The sequence below is a fragment of the Bos taurus genome, chromosome 8, assembly GCF_002263795.3.
Source record: "Bos taurus isolate L1 Dominette 01449 registration number 42190680 breed Hereford chromosome 8, ARS-UCD2.0, whole genome shotgun sequence".
Lineage (NCBI taxonomy): Eukaryota > Metazoa > Chordata > Mammalia > Artiodactyla > Bovidae > Bos > Bos taurus.
Window position 1 is genome coordinate 41,094,751 of NC_037335.1, and position 20,008 is coordinate 41,114,758.

General features: G+C 36.4%; 1 protein-coding gene across 6 annotated transcripts in view; it reads left to right on the plus strand.

Moving 5' to 3' along the window:
• RFX3 (regulatory factor X3) overlaps positions 1 to 20,008 on the plus strand; it is a 332,033-nt gene that overhangs the window by 126,151 nt on the left and 185,874 nt on the right. For all 6 annotated transcript variants that reach the window (XM_059889441.1, XM_024996137.2, XM_002689615.6 and 3 more), the window contains one exon: positions 12,635 to 12,759. In XM_059889441.1, the coding sequence (XP_059745424.1) occupies positions 12,643 to 12,759 (117 nt within the window). In that variant the 5' untranslated portion in view covers positions 12,635 to 12,642. The remainder of the gene's footprint in view (positions 1 to 12,634; positions 12,760 to 20,008) is intronic.

Here is a 20,008-nt window from a genome sequence, read left to right on the forward strand (position 1 = left end):
GAAGTGGTAACCCACTCCAGTATTCTTGCCTAGAGAATCCTGTGGATGGAGGAGCCTGGTGGGCTGCTGTCCATAGGGTCGCACAGAGTCCGTCACGACTGAAGCGACTTAGCAGCAGCAGCAGCAGCTTGTATTTAGTACTCTCTGGAGATGGTAGGCGGGAGCTATATTCTAAAGAGTCTTTCTTACATACCCTTGTTGAGGGCTTTGCTGTTCATCCTAAGGGCACTGGGAACCTATTGCAGGAACTGACCTCCACTCTGAAGCTGAAGAGATGAAGATAATGTGAGTAAATTTTGAGAGACAAAGAAGCAGAATCATTGGCCTCCGTAATTGATTAGATTTGGGAATTGAGAGAGAAAAGTTTGGTGATAAAAGAAATGATAGAACAGTCACTGTTGAAGGTATTTTAAGGGTTAAAGGAAGAGTTCTGTTTTAGTCCCCTGGGGAGATCCCCAAAGTGTAAGAAGAGGAGGGAGGGTAGAAATGAAACGCATCATGTAAAATTTTACAATTATATAAAACATTACATAATGACAATAGCTTTTAATAATAGAGAATTTACAGGTGATTTGCATATTAATATCCCCAGTTAAGGGGTCTTAACCATAGATTTATGAGATAGCCTAAGGCCTAAGGCTTTAGAAGGAACTCTTGCTTTTGAAGCCATGAAAATGCTTTAGAGTGAATTGAAAGGAGTGCATCACCAATTCCAAAAAAGAAGCTTGAAGGAAGTGTCTTTAGTTCAGTATTATTGACTTATTTCAAGTATTATTCATTTTTAGAAGTAATTTTCTGGTTAAGTTTGAGGGCGAACAGAGTTGGGTAGAATCTTCAATCTATTTTAATTTTCATCTTTTATCCAAGCCTTTTTTTCTAAGTGTGTACATATGCATTTTATAATGAAAGTCAGTGTAACTATTTCACTTGATTAATAATAGTATTATGTTTTAGAGCAGTTATTTCCAGTATTTATGTATGTATGAATATATAGGTTTTTTTGAAGTCTACCCTCTCTCCCATGTTCACTACATTCACCAAAAAATGGCAGTAATGAGAGTTTAGTTCTTTTAAGATATTGTACATTTAGTGGGGTATATTATTTCCATTATTAGCAATGTTATTATACAGTATTATATCCCCTTTTAGATGTGTTGATCTCTTTGAGCCTGTCATTGCAATAGTTAGGAACTGCAAAAGGCTCTATTCTTTACTTTTATAAAAAGAAAAAGAAATAAGAGGTAGAAAAAAATAGAAAAATTTCTTGCGTGGGAAAGAGAATCCAAGAAAAAGTTGTTATTGAAGCCTTTTTTGGTGTGAAGAAAATTAAGAATTCGTGTTTTACTTCACTCCCTGTTAAATCCAAAGGAAATCCTGTTTGGAGACAGCATTACCTGTTTGCTTTCTTTTGTGGTTCTTTAAGTAGGCTACCTTTTAAGCCAATGTTTCCTCTCTCTTTGCTCTCATCCCATCTAAAGTAAGACCATTTATTTGGGAGCCCCAGCTGGCCACCATATTTTTCTTTATCAACACAAATCATAAGGCTGAAAGTGAATAATTTCATGTGTGTGGATAAAGCCCTCTACTGAGTATAGGGAAAAAAAAACTTTTTAATAAAGTTTAGGGTGTGTAGGAAGAAGAAACCAGATGTCACTAGGCTTGTTTTAAAAGAGACACTAAACACCTAAATTCCCCACCTATATCCCCTTCTCAGTTTGAGATCTATGGAAAGGGCACCACTGCTTTTATGAGTTTCAGTATGTGGGAACAGAATTGAAATTCATGTCTTTATTCTGAATTGGACAATAAGTACCAGGCAATGTCATAAGAAAGGGATCATATTTAACATTTGGGAATGTGTATTACCATTGATTTCCTTCTTTCAGCAGAAATATGACCAAGTTCGTGGCACTAGCAATGAATGGACCTGTAGATATAATCTCCATATAATGTTTTTTAACTTCTTATTTTGTATTGAGGTATAGCCAGTTGGGCTTCCCTGGTAGCTCAACTGGTAAAGAATCTACCTGCAAGGCAGGAGACCCCAGTTCGATTCCTGGGTTGGGAAGATCCCCTGGAGAAGGGCATGGCATCCCACTCCAGTATTCTTGCCTGGAGAATCCTCATGGACAGAGGAGCCTGGCAGGCTACAGTCCATGGAGTTGCAAAGAGTTGGACATGACTGAGGGCTTAAGCACAGCACAGAATATAGCCAGTTAACAATGTTGTGATAGTTTGGGGGGAACAGCAAGGGGACTCAGCCATACAAGTACATGTATCAGTTCTCCATCAAACTCTCCTCCCATCCAGGCTGCTACATAACAGTTGAGTGGAATTCCATGTGCTATACAGTAGATCCTGGTTGGTTATCCATTTTAAATATAGCAGAGTATATATGTCCATCCCAAACTCCCTAACTATTCCTTCCACCCATCCCTTCCACCGGCAACCATAAGTTCGTTCTCTTAAGTCTGTGTGTCTGTTTCTGTTTTGTAAGTAAATTCATCTGTGTCATTTCTTATAGCTTCTACATAGAAGGGATATCATATCATTCAGTATGACAATCTCTCGGTCTACCCATGTTGCTGCAAATGGCATTATTTAATTCTTTTAAAATAATTATGTGTACATAGGTACAATGGACTGAGTAGTAGTCCATTTTATATATGTACCACATTTTATCTGTTCCTCTGTTGATGCACATGCTGCTTCCATGTCTTGGGTATTGTTCACACACCAGTGAACACTGGGGTGTTTGTATCCTTTCAGATCATGTTTTTCTCTGGTTATATACCCAGAAGTGGGATTGCAGGGTTATATGATAGCTCTTATTTTCAGTTCTTTACGGAACCTCTGTACTGTTCTCCATAGTAGCTGTACCAATTTACATTCCCACCAACAGTGTAGGAGGGTTCCTTTCTCTTCACACTCTCCCAGCATTTATTCTTTGTGGATTTTTTGATGATAGCCATTCTGGCTAGTGTGAGGTGACAGCTCATTGTAGTTTTGTTTTTCATTTCTCTAATAATTAGTGATGTTGAACATCTTTTTATGTGCCTCTTGGCCATCTGTATGTCTTCTTTGGAGAAGTACCTATATAAGTCTTCTGCCTATTTGTTAACTGAGTTGTTTGTTTTGATGCTGTTAAGCATCATGAGCTGGTTATAAATTTTGGATACTAATCCCTTGTAGGCCACATCATTTGCAAATATTTTCTCCCCATCTGTGGGTTGTCTTTTCATCTTGTTTATTGTTTCCTTTGCTGTGCAAAAGCTTTTGAGTTTAAGTCAGTCCCATTTGTATATTTTCATTTTTATTTACATTATCCTGGGAGATTGATCAAAAAAGATACTGCTGCAATTTATGTCAGAGTGTTCTGCCTAGGTTTTCCTCTAGGAATTTTATAGTGTATAGTCTCACATTTAGGTCTGTAATCCATTTTGAGCTTATTTTTGTGTATGGTGTTAAAGAATTATCTAATTTCATTGTTTTGCATGTAGCCTGTTCCATTAGAAATATTGAAAATGTTGATTTTTAGAGCACTTTGGGAATTTTGAGCCACTTAGTAGGAAGGCAGACAGAACTTTTACTTACTGAAAGGATCAAATACTATACAGGTATTTTGGGATCAAATACTATACAGGTATTTTGGGGATTATAAGGGCTATTTTACAGACTACAAAACTGACTTTTTGGGATGGCTCCAGGGTAGGATGAGTCTCTGGAGCTCATGTTGCTTTTGACCAGTAAGCCTGTGGTTAGCTTGAGGCCACCCAAAGTTAAGATCATTGGTTTGGGAAAGCTTGTATTCAGGAGTCCTTAGGAGTTACACTGTTGTCACTGTATACCCTCAAGAATTTTACCAAACCATGCCATTTTACGGACAAGGCAGTGGCACCCCACTCCAGTACTCTTGCCTGGAAAATCCCATGGACGGAGGAGCCTGGTGGGCTGCACTCCATGGGGTCACTAAGAGTCAGACACGACTGAGCGACTTCACTTTCACTTTTCACTTTCCTGCATTGGAGAAGGAAATGGCAACCCACTCCAGTGTTCTTGCCTGGAGAATCCCAGGGATGGGGGAGCCTGGTGTGCTTCTGTCTATGAGATCACCCAAAGTCAGACACGACTGAAGTGACTTAGCAGCAGCAGCAGCAGTAGCATGCCATTTTATATCTGTGAATAAAATTATACCATGGGCTGCATATTATTTGGCATCCTGCTTCTTATACTTAAGTATTATGAACATCTTTCCATGCTGACTTTTATAGATCTATAGAGTGTTCCATTATAGGAATATAGAATAGAAGAATTTATTAGTTCCCCCATTACAGACATTTCAGTTATTATTGACTGTCATAAATAATACTTGAGCGAACATCTTTGTATTTGTGTATATTATTATAATAGTATATATATTATTATATTATATATAATATTATATATATTATATAGAGATACTAGCCTAAATGGGTCCATTTGACTGTTTTTTTAAGACAAATTTAAATTCTTAAAAGGAAACAAGTCTCATATTATTTCCTCTTCCATCTATAAAATATTTTCTGAACACAAGGTTAGTACATATCTCTTTTAACCCATGATATGCTTTTCTATGTCATAAACATAACTTTGGTTACATAGTGATCAAATACTAGGCATAGTACATACTTACAGTTCATGTGATATTTGTGTCCATTTGTTCAAATTCAGAGTTCTTTCTTAGCACCCAAAGTCTCCATAGAATACTTTATCTTGATGATTTCACTAACATAGCCTCACCTGTCTAGCTGTTTATATTGCTGCCTGGGATCCAGTGTCAGGGTGCCATTATTGGAGTGAGGCAGACCTGAACTCGAATCCTTTCTTTATCTCTTAATAGTTCTGTGATTGTCAGCAAATTACATAATTCTGAGTTTGAGTGAACTCCGGGAGTTGGTGATGGACAGGGAGACTTGGTGTGCTGCAATTCATGGGGTCGCAAAGAGTCGGACACGACTGAGCGACTGAACTGAACTGAACTGAAGGCTTTTCTCTCCTATAAAATGAGAATATCTACTTAATGGTTGAAATTAAGGTTCAATGTATGCAAAGATGCAAAGCATCTATCACATAGGAAATGCTCAACATATGCTAGCTATTCTTATTACTCTCTCTAGTAATGAAAATGATTGATTTATGATAAAATGTGCTCTTTGTTTTTTAATTCTAAGTGCTGTCATCATTAAATACTCCGTTTAATAGGTTCTAGTCCCTGTCAGGATTGAATTGACCAATAATAAGAAACCTTTATAGATTTGTCTCATAGATTTTGGTAAGAATCTTTCTGTATGTTGCATCATTTTGTTCTCAGACTCTTCATCTAGTAAGAAAAAGTATAGGATATTCAGAAATTTTTGTTCATTGGTTTTCTTTTCTTTTAGCTGTTATCTGAGTGCTCCTTTTTTTTTTTTTTTTAGCATATGTCACCTAGGTAAGACTGATTGGCCTTTTAATTTGTCAGAGTGAGTGGGAGAAAATGCCAGGCAGGATGGCCTCAGCAGTAGACTGGACAAGCACGTAGGTCTCTTTTCCCAGGAATTACCTCTGTAACTGATAATAGTCTCTCTTGATAACTAGAAACAAATAACAAAATTCTTACATCATTTCAGCAGTGTGGTTTCAGTAATGTGTTAATAGGTTGTTACATTTTTTAATTAGTCCATTAAGATAAAAAATGTTAAAGTTATTTAATTTGATTTGTTTTCTCCAAAGAACAGTTTTTCATAATCTATTTCTGAATCAAAGAGAAAACTTTTGCTTGAAGAGTGAAAAAAGTTACCCAGGCAAACTGTATATGTTACCAGTGTGCTGATTAATCATTGCCAAGATTAATCTCTGTCATCAGTTATCATAGGAAGATGACTGCCAAGCAGTCTACACTATTATCATTCCATCATTTTTCTACAGATCAATTTAGTACAAAAGATTAAATGTACACAGGAGGATTATAGCATCAAATCTAAAAAAGAAGCAGAGCTTTTATAATATAGAAAATTAGAAATTTTTGTTTTACATCTCTTTAGTTACTTGATTTACTGATTTGAGAAAGCCCTGTGCTTTATTTACAATGAGTAAACTTTTCACAGAGGTATATTTCAAGTAAAAAGAGCTGACTGTTAGTTTGTAGCTTAAGCAGTTTGTTTTCATTTGTGCTAGTGAAGTGAAAAAAAAAAAAAAAAAGCCAAGACATAGTGTTTTACATTTGTAGGTATATTATTCAGACCAATAAAGTTTTGTCAGTTTCAAAAAAAGAAAACCACATTATTTTAACCCTATATATAATTTCTAATATACCTCATTATTTTTCATTATATTGTCAACTTTGAAAAAAGCTTAATATTCTTAGTTTTTTCCTAAAGAATTGTAATGATCTTAATATTTTCATCATCCACTTCAGAATAGTCAGAAATGTGTATTTCATACTGGTTTTGTGTTCAGGAAAGTATGTATCAGCTATTTTGTTTCCCAAAATCATGACTCAGTTGTCTAATTTTAATAAGTAGAGGTTTTCAATGCTATGGGTGTTATATATGCTCTTATTTATTTTCTAACATTTATTTAAGAATACTGATGCTTAATCAGAGTATTAGTAATAATCTCATACTGAAAAAGTTTTGTTGTGATTTTGGATGTTTCTCTGTGAAAGCACACTGATGTTAAACTCCTTATTCTGTATTATAAAAGTAATAATTTTAAATTATGACTTTTTGTTCTGTAAATAGCATTCCTATGGTCTTAAGTTGAACCAGGTTTCTAAGTAATTTATTCTTTAATGTCACATTTTAGGTGTGATTTATTTTTACTATACCAATAACTAACTATCATAATAATATTGGTTAATTTGGTTGAAATAGAAATTGGAATTACCATCTTTTGCTTTTCTGTACTAAGGATAAAGGAAGATAATTCTATGTTGTATTCAAATTACAGGTTTTTATTTTGAACTGAACTGAATTAAAACTTGTTACATTCCTTGGTGTGTAATGACAATACAGTCAGTATACTGGGACCAAGCTTTGCAGACTTTGCTTTTTTTTTTTGGAAAGCAAATTATTTCAGGATAAAAAAACCCAATAAAAATTAGATGATACTATGTACTTTTAAGCTAGCCCAGTTATATAGTTCTGTTTGATAAGTAATTGATTAGGTCAGACTATTAAACCATTTAATCTGGCATGTACATTGTGTGTGATGAAAGAAATCCAGCTGTGAATTTGAGTGTATTAAATAATCTTCAGGAAGTTTCACAAAGAACACTTGAATGCCTTGAAACTTGCAATAATGTGTGTTTGTTCCAAACACATTTGCTTTGCCTGGGTTTTGCCCATCAGGTTGCAGAATGGTAATCTTGCGGCATTCAGCAGCTGGGTTTTTGCAATATTCTTTTCCCTTTTCCAAGGGTTAATTAGCCTTCTTTCAAAATGTGGCCTATTTAGCTGTAGATTCTCATGATTCAGCCAGAGCTGGCCATACAAAGCAAAAACCGTTAACAGGCGGGTGTGTCCAACTGCTTAATTAGCCAGAATAAAAAGGTCCTTTGTCAAACAAGCATCTGTTGCTCTTGACACACCTGACAGCCACATTAGGCAAGGATGACTAGACTGAAATCGTGCATTTCTCTCCTGCAAGAATATACAACTTATTTACATATGGACTGCATCATGGACAAACGGCAGGGGTTTATTTAGCTTATCAAAATGGATTAATGTGACAGCATTTGTGGCTGATAAACAAATATCACTTGAAAGGGGGCTATGAAGGAACTAAACTAACCAAATTACTCCCAAACATAAACAAAACATCAGAAACCACCATTAGATGAATGGGAACACCTCAGATGTACACACAGTCCTTTATACTGGATCTAAAACAAAACCTACAAATGAAGCATGTTAAGACACTACCCTCATGTGATGGTCTGTGCTTTCAAGTAATGTTGGAAAGCTACCAAAATACTCTGCATGTGTCAGTGGGTTTAAATGATCTGTTTAGGAGAATTTGGCGGGAAGCTTACACTTCTCAGCATGCTTTAACATTCAAATTGATCTGCTATTAAATCAGGTCTTCAGAATTAATCAGTTAAAATGCCTCTGGAAAAACACTAGTTGGGATTTATTGAAAATGAAAGTGAAGGTGGCTTAGTTGTGTCTGACTCTTTGTGACCCCATGGACTATACAGTCCATGGAATTCTCTAGGCCAGAATACTGGAGTGGGTAGCCTTTCCCTTCTCCAGGGGATCTTCTCAACCCAGGGGTCGAACCCAGGTCTCCTGCATTGCAGGTGGATTCTTTACCAACTGAGCTACAAGGGATGCCCAAGAATACTGGAGTGGGTAGCCCATCCCTTCTCCAGGGGATTGTCCCAACCCAGGAATCGAACCAGGGTCTCCTGCATTGCAGGCGGATTCTTTACCAAATGGGCAATGAGGCTTCTCTGATAGCTCAGTTCAGTTGTATTATGTCTCAGTAGAAAGAGAATGCTTCCTGCGTTCGATGTCAGAGAGAGAAGAGATGTCTCACTATTATAGATCAAATAGGATAGATTGAGAATCCCTAAGATTTTCTGTTCAGACCATTTATCTCTAGCTTTTCATTTGGAAGCCTTTCATTGTGATTTTGCAAAGTATTCAGTAATGTACATTATGACATGTGTGTGGTATATGATAACATGGGCTTTAGAGTAAAGCAAATCTGGATTTGAATTTAGACACTTACTCTTACCAACTGTGTGACTTTCAGCAAGTTTTTAATCAATTTGTGCTTCAGTTTTCTCATCTTTTAATTGGAAATAATAGCATTACCATTATAGGGGTCTTTTGAGGATTAAATGAGAAGATATATTTCAAGCTGCTAGCATATTGTGTGGCACCTGGAAAAGACTAGTTAATGAGAGACCTAACTATGGGATTGTGAGTGTTTTTTTGTTATAACTTTTTGAGCCAGTCTCTGGGAGGGATGTGACTAAGATCCTTTGAAGGCCTGAGGCTTTGGTGGAGAGAACCTCTTCTGCAAACTTGAGGAAGAAAATGAAATCAGAGGATAATTAAGTTGTGTCTATTAAGGAAGGGTAGAGACCAAACTGGGAGACTAAGTTCTTATCAATTGGCATGACCCTGTAATTCAGGAGCCAAGGAGATTAGATGATGAGCAGTAACTTGGGAGTAAACAGTAGATATTCTGGAAAGTTATTGAATGTTCTGGATTGGTCTTTCTGTGTTGCTTTTGATGTGGTATATTCTAGAGCGAGAAGCTGGATGGAAATTTCTTCATGACTGTCTAACTTTAAGGTATATAGGCCATCATTTTCTCTCCATCTTATTTTCCCCATTGTATTCTATAAAGGTTGCTCCTATTAAATAATTGGGATCTTTTTCCTTCTTTCTCATTCTAAAAGTTTACCAATTTGCTTTTTTAAATTCCCTTCACTTCTGGTCTATTCAGTGTCAATTATGAAACTCAGGACTTCTAGTTTGTTAGTAGTTCAGTGCATGAGCTTCAGTGTGATGTCCATACCCTCTTTTTTTTACTTCCAACAGCTATTTGGTCTCGGTTCAGTGACTTAACATTTCTGGGCCTCAGCTGACCCAGAGATGAAGTTAAATTATAAAGATTTTAGTTCCAATCATCTAAAAGTTAAACATTCCTATTAGTAAAGTAGTCAAAGCTTGGGTGTTTCTTTTATGCCTCAAATGCCTATAAAGGCCAAGCATATGTATTGCCATATAAATAATTTGAGTATAAAACACATAATATGGGCTTACCTTTTCTAGATATTCAGATTTTTCAAGAGAATTTAGAAATTTGGCTTTTAACACAGAATTTTCTGGTTTTTAAAGGCTGACAGTTAAAAATTTTAATTTGTAGATAGTCTATGCCAAAGCCTATCTATGGAGTCTAATATGGTCCATAGGCACCCAGTTTTCAAATCTGTGCCTTTTATCTTCTGATAAGCTCTCTCAGGTGATTTACTGAGGAATTACTTTCAAAGTGCATTTAATTTTTTAAAGATCTTCATTATTTATAGTCTTAACATTTATTTGTCTAAAACAGTGGTTGTCAAATTATGAGTCATATACCAAAAAACAGTGTGTAGGGTGATCTTCTGTACAGACCCCTGGACACACGAAAGAGCCTCAGTGAAGTTCCTAGCCAAGACTGGAATGAACAGGAGAGGGTTTTACTTTGAGTGACTTCATTGTAAGAATCTCATCCAACCCTGGATTGAATAGCTTAAACACAAAAACATAATTGGCAACTGTGTTCCTCATTTGTGTACTAAATTGACCAATGCCTCTCTTGGAGTTGGGAAGAGAAGCTAAGAAAAACTCACTGAAGATGATATCAGTCTGGTTCATTCCTCATTCCCTGCAGAAAGGTGTCACCTCACTCTCACTAATAGCCCTCTGCTACAGTGCAAGTGGCATCAATTGCCCAAAAGTGTGTAATGAATTAAAGGAAATTGGCATGTGTTTTCTTTTGGGGGAGGGTATTTCTTCCCTCTACAATGGAATAAAGAAGAGGTACAGATAGAGTTCTGAATTTGTGTATCCCCTCTCCCAATTTTGGGAACCACTAATCCCCAGGAGAAGGAAATGGCAACCCACTCCAGTGTTCTTGCCTGGAGAATCCCAGGGATGGGGGAGCCTGGTGGGCTGCCGTCTATGGGTCGCACAGAGTCGGACACAACTGAAGCGACTTAGCAGCAGCAGCAGTCCCCAGGTAATCTTAATTTGGCAAGAGTTTCATGTAGTGAATACTGTCATTCTCAAATATTGTCAGGCATATTCGTGGTCTTAATACTAATGAAGAAAAAAGGCTGTGTGTGTGTTTGGAGATCAGTGTTACATTTTTTATTAATTAGCCACAATCTTTAGCTATTTCACATAAAAAAGTCTTCTTTTGGAAAACTGGAGAAACTGACAACTAGTTTTGCTTTCCCATAAATTCAGTTTCAGTGAGCTGAACATTAGCTGGCCCAAATAAATGGAGTGGTAGCCACTGTCACCATCACTTTCCTTCTGTAGCCCCTCTATACCTTCACTGTATGGGCATAACGTTCCTCATCTGTAAATGGAGATTATAATCATACCAACCACATTGGGTTTTCACGGGGAGTTGTTTATGAATTAACATGTAAAGCATTTAGAAGAGAACATAGCATATGTTAAGTACTCTGTCAGTGTTAGCTTTACTGCTGTATCTTTTTGTATGCATTAAGGTTTATTGTTCTGCTTTAGAGGTTTGACTAACAGTGGAATAAGAATAGTCAATCACCTAAAGTTATACCATTATCAAGGTCTAGAAAGAAAACTAAGCAGAGCTTCTAAGTGAAAAGGCCTAGTCCTTTCTCTACTCCCTGTCACCTTGAGCAAGTCTCTTAACTCTCTGGCTTTAGTTTTCTCTTTTACGAAATAAGTTTAGATTAGATATCTTCAGAGGTCCGTTTCTGAAATTGAATGAGATGATAGAAAAGGTTTGGGGAAAAATTGGAAGAGGTCATGCTGTGACAAAAGATGCTGAGAGGGGTTAATTTTCTACTGAAAGAACTGAATGCTCTTTGAGAATTTTCTTTGGGAAAATTAATGTTCATCATACTGTTCATGGATTTAAACCATAATGCAATATTTTTCTTAAGCTACCAATTAAGTATTGTTTTTTCCCCTAGGAAAGAAAACTAGAATTCTGGTCCCTGCTCAATAGCAAAGAAATTAATATTTTTTCTGTTGACTGTAAAAGTAACAAAAGGGAATATCAGGGTCTAAGAAACCATATTTGTTGAATGTACACTGTAAAATTTAATCCTGATTTAGTTATTAAATCCTTAATTTAGTAAGGTAGGCACATAAGAACTGAAAAATATGCCATGTTGTTGTGAATGAGAGATGGTAAAATTTCGTGTCTTTGTTTGCAAATGTCACTAGGTAATAGTGATCCTCCTTATCTTTCAAAATATTCAACATTATTGTTGTTTGGCTTTCTTTGTGTAAGAATATAATTTAACTGTAATTTTAGCACCATATCATCCCACAGGCAAGAAAATCAGTGAGCTTGATCCTGTGGCTAAGTTTAGGATATATCGATTGGTTTATATATACACATTAATTTTTAAAAGTCAGTGAATATTGAGTTCGAAAGTTGGACCTCAGAAATAATTTATTCTAAATTGTACACTTCCAGTGACATCCTATAGTTTATAAAAGTGTTGAGAAAGTACAATTTATGACATTTGCATCCAGTTAAGGTTTGTGTTATGAGAATTAAGTCTTCACATAATTTACAATATGACTAGTTTATAGTGTGCTTGAAACAGCTTATAACAGATGAGACCTCATTGAAGTTCAACCTTTATAGCCTCAAAATAAGAGGTATTTCTGGAGATTTTTAAAATGTAGATTAGAAATTTTCTATATTGATTTTAAAAGTGGTCAACATGACTATAACCATGCATGGAATATCAAGAGAGCTTGTTGGGTGGAGTTAGAGATATTCTGGGAGTAGAAAGTTAGTCTCAGTGTAGGATGTTAAGAGCAATGTGATGCATCTAGTTATATGAGAAGAGCATTTTAAACTTTCTTTCTGTTTTAATAAATTTCAGAGACCATCATGCAGACGTCAGAGACCGGGTCGGACACAGGTTCGACAGTGACTTTACAGACATCTGTGGCTAGTCAAGCAGCAGTGCCTACACAGGTGGTACAGCAAGTACCGGTCCAACAACAGGTAAGGAGCTGCTGTTCCCAGAGAGGATGCTGTGCATCTCCTTGAGCTGCCCCTCCAACATAGCTGTGTTGAAGAAATGATTCGGATAATACTTTCTGGCACAATGGGTACCAAAACTGACCTTGTTCAGTTCTTAGATAAAGTCAGCAAATGTTCCTTGAGCATTTTCTGGTGTGCCAAGTTCTTTCTGAGATAGGCTATAGGGATACAAAGATAAACACTCAAACTATAATCCATCTTCCAAAAGAGCCTCTTAAGTCCTAAACAGAGCATTTGTTTCTGACTTGACCACTCTAACTGGGTTTTCTCCTCCTCTTCACCCCTCCTTATTCTTTATCACATCTTCCTATTTCTTTCTTATTGAAATGTCGGCACTCATATTTTTATGTAATTGGCTTATGGTAGTATTTGATAAAGGAGAGGATGTTTGTACCCTACAGGAAGGGATTTTGCGTTTGTGATATTTTGGAAGGTGCCTGGGTGTTATGGTGACTGATACTGTTTAATGAAAATTAAATTATCTTAAAGGTCTGAAAGTCTGAGTCATGCCACTTAAAAAATTGAGAATGAATTCATCATCACATGTTTACTACAAGGCTTATTCATACTTGGGACACTGAGCTTGTTTTGGAAAGCTACTGACAAAATAGTGTTATTTTGTGCCAGTTAATAGTTCTCCTTTGGATTGTGAATACATTGGCCTGTCATTTCTTCTAAAGAATGGTGAGAAAATATGTGAGAAAGATAATTTTCCTGTAATTTCTCAGTATCAAAGAAAATCTTTAGCAAATGTGCTTTTGAAATTGCAATATAAATAAGTCTTTGGGTAAAGGGATAACTTTTCTTAAATTATAGACAGAAGGACTCAAGGTTATGTTCTTCTCAGGAGATAGAAGTGGGATGGGCAGGGGGAGTGCCAGAATCATGGAGAAGGGTCTTGGACTCTCAGTGTAAATGAAGACATCTGTCACAATTATTTCTTTTATATATAAATCTCAGCACACTCTTCTCTCTGTTCTGTATAATACAATGGTATCATTGATGTCATCACCAATTTCAAGACTCTGAACATTATTCAGAAGAGAGTAGCTTATGGCATATCATCCAAAGAACTATTGGAACAATGTTATATATAATTTTAAGAAGATAGTTCAACAGCCTACCAATATTAAGTACATATTGAGCAGTTATACTCACTGTGGTTTGTTGTTTGTTGTTTGTTGCGTGGAGGAAGAATGGCCTTGAGTATTCCTGTCTCTGATGGCAGTGCAGTGGAGAGCCTGCTCTTTTCTCCAGAAGGTGCTCCCTTGAGAACTTGAAGTGTGTGTGATAAGTGCACCTGGCCTTCACTCCGGGACTGTCTTTTCTTTCTCTCTTTCTCCTTTCCCTTTTCTTCCTTTTTTCCTTCCTTCCTTTTCAAGAAACATTTTTTAAAAATTAAATTTAGTGTTATTAGATGTTTGCTACAGGTCAAAATAGTTTAGCAAGTTTGTTATTTAAAAAAAAAGCAGTCCTCACCCTCCCTCTATTCCTTCTCAGAGGCAAGCAGTGTTTATTTTACTGTTTCTTGATTTTTTTAGTTTTAAACATTTTTGTATCACACTTTTCTTTCTAGTTAGTCCTTAACATATGCTTGTGTGCATGCACACACACACTTTTTCTGTCCCAGAGGCTCCTGATACACTAGGTTGAACTATGTGGAATTTTTGATCTACAAAAACAGCAATTTCATACGTTTCAACCTAATAGTTATGCTATAATTTTGATATATCATTAATGTTTATATTCTCGTGACGTATAAAAACTATTCAGATCTATCTAGTGAGCTGTGATTACTTTTCGTTTTTGTAAAACTCATTTAATTTCCTTGCATTTAATGATTATGTGTCCCGTTGAATAAGTCTCAGATCATTCTGACCTGCTCTAGTCTGGAATGGATGGTCTTTGCTCAGCCCCATCCTGGGCAATCCCTTTGCCCATCATCCTGGGATTTCCCTTTTCTCTGTTATGTTGGCTTTCCTGTTTCCTAAATCAGTGTCTTAAACTCTTTCTTTATTTGCTAAAGCACGACTTGCAGTAACATCCTAAGAAATGGTATATTTTGCACTCTTTTGTGTCTGAGAGGGAATTTATTTCACAGTTTGGTTGTTGGATGGGTATAGAATTAGGGGTTGGATATCTTTTTCTTCAGAATCTTGAGGGAATTGTTCCAATGTCTTCCAGTTTTCAGAATTGCTATGGAAAAGTGAAAGACTGTTCTGATTCCTGATCCATTGTATGCAACCTATATGTTTTTTTCTCTCATGTTTTAAATCCCAGTTTCTTGAAATTTCATGTCTTGATATGGGCCTATTCCCATACATTGTGCTGGAACCTTGATGAGCCTATTCAATCTCAGGGACACTCATGTTCTCCAGTACTGGGAGTTTTTATTCTTTTTTTTTTTTTCCCCCATTTATGATTACCTCCCCTCTTTTTTCTCCTTTTTCACTTTTTGGACTTTTTGGTTCTGTTTTTAGTTTCATCTTTCATCCCATCTATTGCTTTTCATTTCTGTTACCATAATTTTAATTTTTAAGAGCTTTAAAAAATTCCTTATATGGCCCTTTTTATAACATCATGCTTTATTTCCTGTTTATAGTGTCTTTTTTTCTCTCTCTCAAGGTATTAATTTTTCAAGTTTGTGAAATTTTCTTCTCATATAGTCTCTTTCTTTCATGTAGAATAATTTTTTTCTGGCCTGTCTTTTGTATTAGAAACTTTTCTGAAATACCTGATAATCTTTGAGGGTTTATTCATATTTTAAAATGTGGGGATAAAAGCCTGATTTGAATGCATCAGTGACTTTGCTGACTTCAGTATAGAGTCACTTGACTGGGCTTTTTAACTGGGGACCTTCTGATGTTCAGTACTTTTTTTCCTCTTGAGGCGGTCATATTTTTAAAGACAACTTCAACTTCTTGCCTGGCGGGTGAATGCTTAGTAGCCTGGGGAGCTGAGTAAGGAAAGATAGTTGGATATTTCTTGTGCTAATTCACTGAATCCTTCTTTTCAATATGGTTTCACCTGTACTTGGTTTCCTCAGTGCAGAGGTTAAACCAAAGAATAAACGTTAAGACTTTCACCATAGTTAGGGAAGGCCAGTCCCCTCATTGCACAGAGTTGATAGAGGAGATCTGATTGCTTCTTAAATAGAATCACTTTTATATTAAATATATATTAAAAAAAAACTAAGTTCCTAACAGAAGTAGAAAATCAATATCACCAGCTATAAATAGAAAATTACACATATACACACACACTTTGTTCATATCCTTATAAAAAAATAATCTCATGTACGTATGGAACACAGTATAGAAAACTTTATGGTTATGCCACATGACTCGTTTCCAACAGGCATATTTTTCAGTCACTCAAGTTCTTTCCTCTAGGACATTCAAGGCAGGTGACAACCTGGTCCCCTTACACCAAGCAAAGAATTTGAGAGCTTTCATTTTCTTTTTGTCAACAAAGTACTTTATTTCACATAATGGGTTCTTGTGATATATGCCTGGAAATGCTTGTTATATTGTCCTTCCAGGCTTATCTTATTGGGAAAGATTTTGTCTACTCTGTCCTTTCCTTCCTTCCTCCCTTCCTGTCTCCATTCCTCCTTTCCTTTCTTTCTTCTTCCTCACCTCCCTTTGCCTCCCTTTCTCATCTCTCCTCCCTTCTCCTCCTTTCCCTTCCCTCCTCTCTCCTCTCCTCTCCTTGCCTTTCCTCTCTTCTAGAACAGTGACATATTTGAAGATCCCCAGTGCATTCTAAAAGTGTTTCTGTGAATATAGATTGTCTATAACTGATAAGATAGGTGCTATAATTTCTTATTATTCTGACATCTTTGTATTGTTAATATGCTGATGTCATCTTTTTTCAAACTGTGGTCAGATCAGATCAGATCAGTCGCTCAGTCGTGTCCAACTCTTTGCAACCCCATGAATCGCAGCATGCCAGGCCTCCCTGTCCATCACCAACTCCCGGAGTTCACTCAGACTCACGTCCATCGAGTCAGTGATGCCATCCAGCCATCTCATCCTCTGTTGTCCCCTTCTCCTCCGGCCCCCAATCCCCGAGCATCAGAGTCTTTTCCAGTGAGTCAACTCTTCTCATGAGGTGGCCAAAGTATTGGAGTTTCAGCTTCAGCATCATTCCCTCCAAAAAAATCCAAGGGCTGATCTCCTTCAGAATGGACTGGTTGGATCTCCTTGCAGTCCAAGGGACTCTCAAGAGTCTTCTCCAACACCACAGTTCAAAAGCATCAATTCTTCGGCGCTCAGCCTTCTTCATAGTCCAACTCTCACATCCATACATGACCACAGGAAAAACCATAGCCTTGACTAGATGAACCTTTGTTGGCAAAGTAATGTCTCTGCTTTTGAATATGCTATCTAGGTTGGTCATAACTTTCCTTCCAAGGAGTAAGCATCTTTTAATTTCATGGCTGCAGTCACCATCTAGTGATTTTGGAGCCCAGAAAAATAAAGTCTGACACTGTTTCCACCGTTTCCCCATCTATTTCCCATGAAGTGGTAGGACCGAATGCCATGGTCTTCGTTTTCTGAATGTTGAGCTTTAAGCCAACTTTTTCACTCTCCTCTTTCACTTTCATCAAGAGGCTTTTGAGTTCCTCTTCACTTTCTGCCATAAGGGTGGTGTCATCTGCATATATGAGGTTATTGCTATTTCTCCCGGCAGTCTTGATTCCAGCTTGTGTTTCTTCCAGTCCAGCGTTTCTCATGATGTACTCTGCGTATAAGTTCAATAAGCAGGGTGACAATATACAGCCTTGACATACTCCTTTTCCTATTTGGAACCAGTCTGTTGTTCCATGTCCAGTTCTAATTGTTGCTTCCTGACTTGCATACAAATTTCTCAAGAGGCAGATCAGGTGGTCTGGTATTCCCATCTCTTTCAGAATTTTCCACAGTTTCTTGTGAAGGCTTTGGCATAGTCAATAAAGCAGAAATAGATGTTTTTCTGGAACTCTCTTGCTTTTTCTATGATCCAGCGGATGTTGGCAATTTGATCTCTGGTTCCTCTGCCTTTTCTAAAACCAACTTGAACATCAGGAAGTTCACGGTTCACATGTTGCTGAAGCCTGGCTTGGAGAATTTTGAGCATTACTTTACTAGCGTGTGAGATGAGTGCAAACTGTGGTAGGATGCGTTTAAAATATTCCAAGTCTTGTCACTGACCCATGATGGATGTTGAAATCATAGCATTGATGTCCAAGGTAGTTGCTTCTATTGATTTAACTTTTCATTGTGTTCTAGCTTTCCTTGCTTTGGCCATTTGGTATAAAGAGAAAGCCCATAGCTGAATCTTTAAATTTTGAGACAGTGTAATATTAAGTTTATTGGAATTTTGAGAAACCAGAACATTTTAAAATCTTAATATATAGTTTTATTTCTCCAAAACCCTAAGGGTTCTAATTTCACTGTGTAGTAAGTACCAAGCAAAACGTTTATTCTAAAAATATTTCAGTTAGTTTTAATTTATTCTGTATGATGTTAAGAATCAGTTTGTCACTTTCCTTGGACAATCTGATTTAGGAATGGAGAATTCTAAGAAGATATTTTGAGGTATTACTATATAATTCTTTATCAAATTTTCTATTTTTTCCAATATTTCATTATTCATAAAATGCCATAGAGTCTCAGCTTACAAATGCAGACACTGTTGCCCATTTAAATAAAATACATAAGAACATTCAAGTTCAGTATCTTGATTAGAAACTACAAACTTGATATTATTTATCCTTATCATATTTGTAAAAAGCCCTTTTGAACTAATAGGTCTCTATCGAATATGACTAGAAATGTGCTAATCTCCCTTCCCCTATCCCTTCCTTGAGGGATTTGTCAGAGTTTCTTGTAGATACGTGTTCAAGTTGGTCATTTTATGCCTAATTTTGAGAGGTCTTCTAACCCTACTTGCCCTGGACCTGAATTAAAAATCCAGGGTAAATGACTCAGGGAACTCAACATTGAAACTGCAACACTGAAACTTCTTTTCATGTGATAAAAGCTCATTTCAAGATTATATTCAGTTAAAGATGTATATATATATATATATACACACACACATATTCTTACAAATATATTTTTAAATATATGTATAAATAAATCACCTATTTAGGCACTGACTCTTTGTTTATAATTTGAATTCACAGAATGGATGTAATAGCTATGTGGCTATATTGTTTCCTTTTGTCTAGTATCAATTTATTACCCATTTAGCATTTCCACTTAAGTTATGGTACATCCTGGAGAGTGAGCGTATTATCATGTGGTCAAAAAGACATTTCGTGTAGGAAACAAATCCAACCAGAACTGTCAGTTAGGCAAAGGACAATCTTCAAGAAGGTTAGGTTTATAGATATCTTTAAAATGGTGCCACAACCCTTAGAAGATGGATTTTAGGGATTAATGTTGGGTATCAATGCTCCTGACTTCCCCACTTTAGGCCACAGCTTAATGGATTATTTCTGTCCTTACTTCTCTTCTCCGTGTTCCTGTGTGTAGTAAATCATCACAATCAGAAGGAAGCCATGGTAATTAGCAGTATACCCATGAGAAAGTTCTTCTGATGGAAGCAGTCAACAGTGATTAAGAGGAAAAAATGATTGCCTATAAAATATTGAGTCCAAAACAGAATGTTCTATTGGATTAAAATTTGATCAGTAATATTGTGGTTGGAACCCTGTGTTAGCTTGGAGAACTAAGGCCCAGGTAGTGCATCCATCTTCCTTGTCTATCTTTCCTCTCTTCTGGGTCAAGAGGTTTGCTTCTTGTTCATCCTAGCTTCAATGGGCATGAATAGAATTCTTTTCATTTCAGACCATTATTTGATATAATCAACAGAAACAAAGATGTTTTTCTCTCATTTTCTCTTACTTGGGACTTAATTCTCGTTGGCTTAGTCCCCTAAGGGCATAGTGTTTTCATAATTAAGGCTGTGGCAGACATCCTAAAAGGTGGGGTTATATTTTTAAATGAATTTCAGTTGAAAGTCTTTTGTAAAAATACTTTTTTAAAGACATTAATTTTACTTCTTGAGGAACATATTTATTTTTAGAATCAGAGCTGCTAATTTTTAGTATCCAATATAAAAAAAAAGGTGCTTTGAAGGGACATGCTGATTTATAATCAAAATAAATTGTATTGTGCCAACCCAATAAGAAGATTCTTTAGTTGACCAACTGTACTGA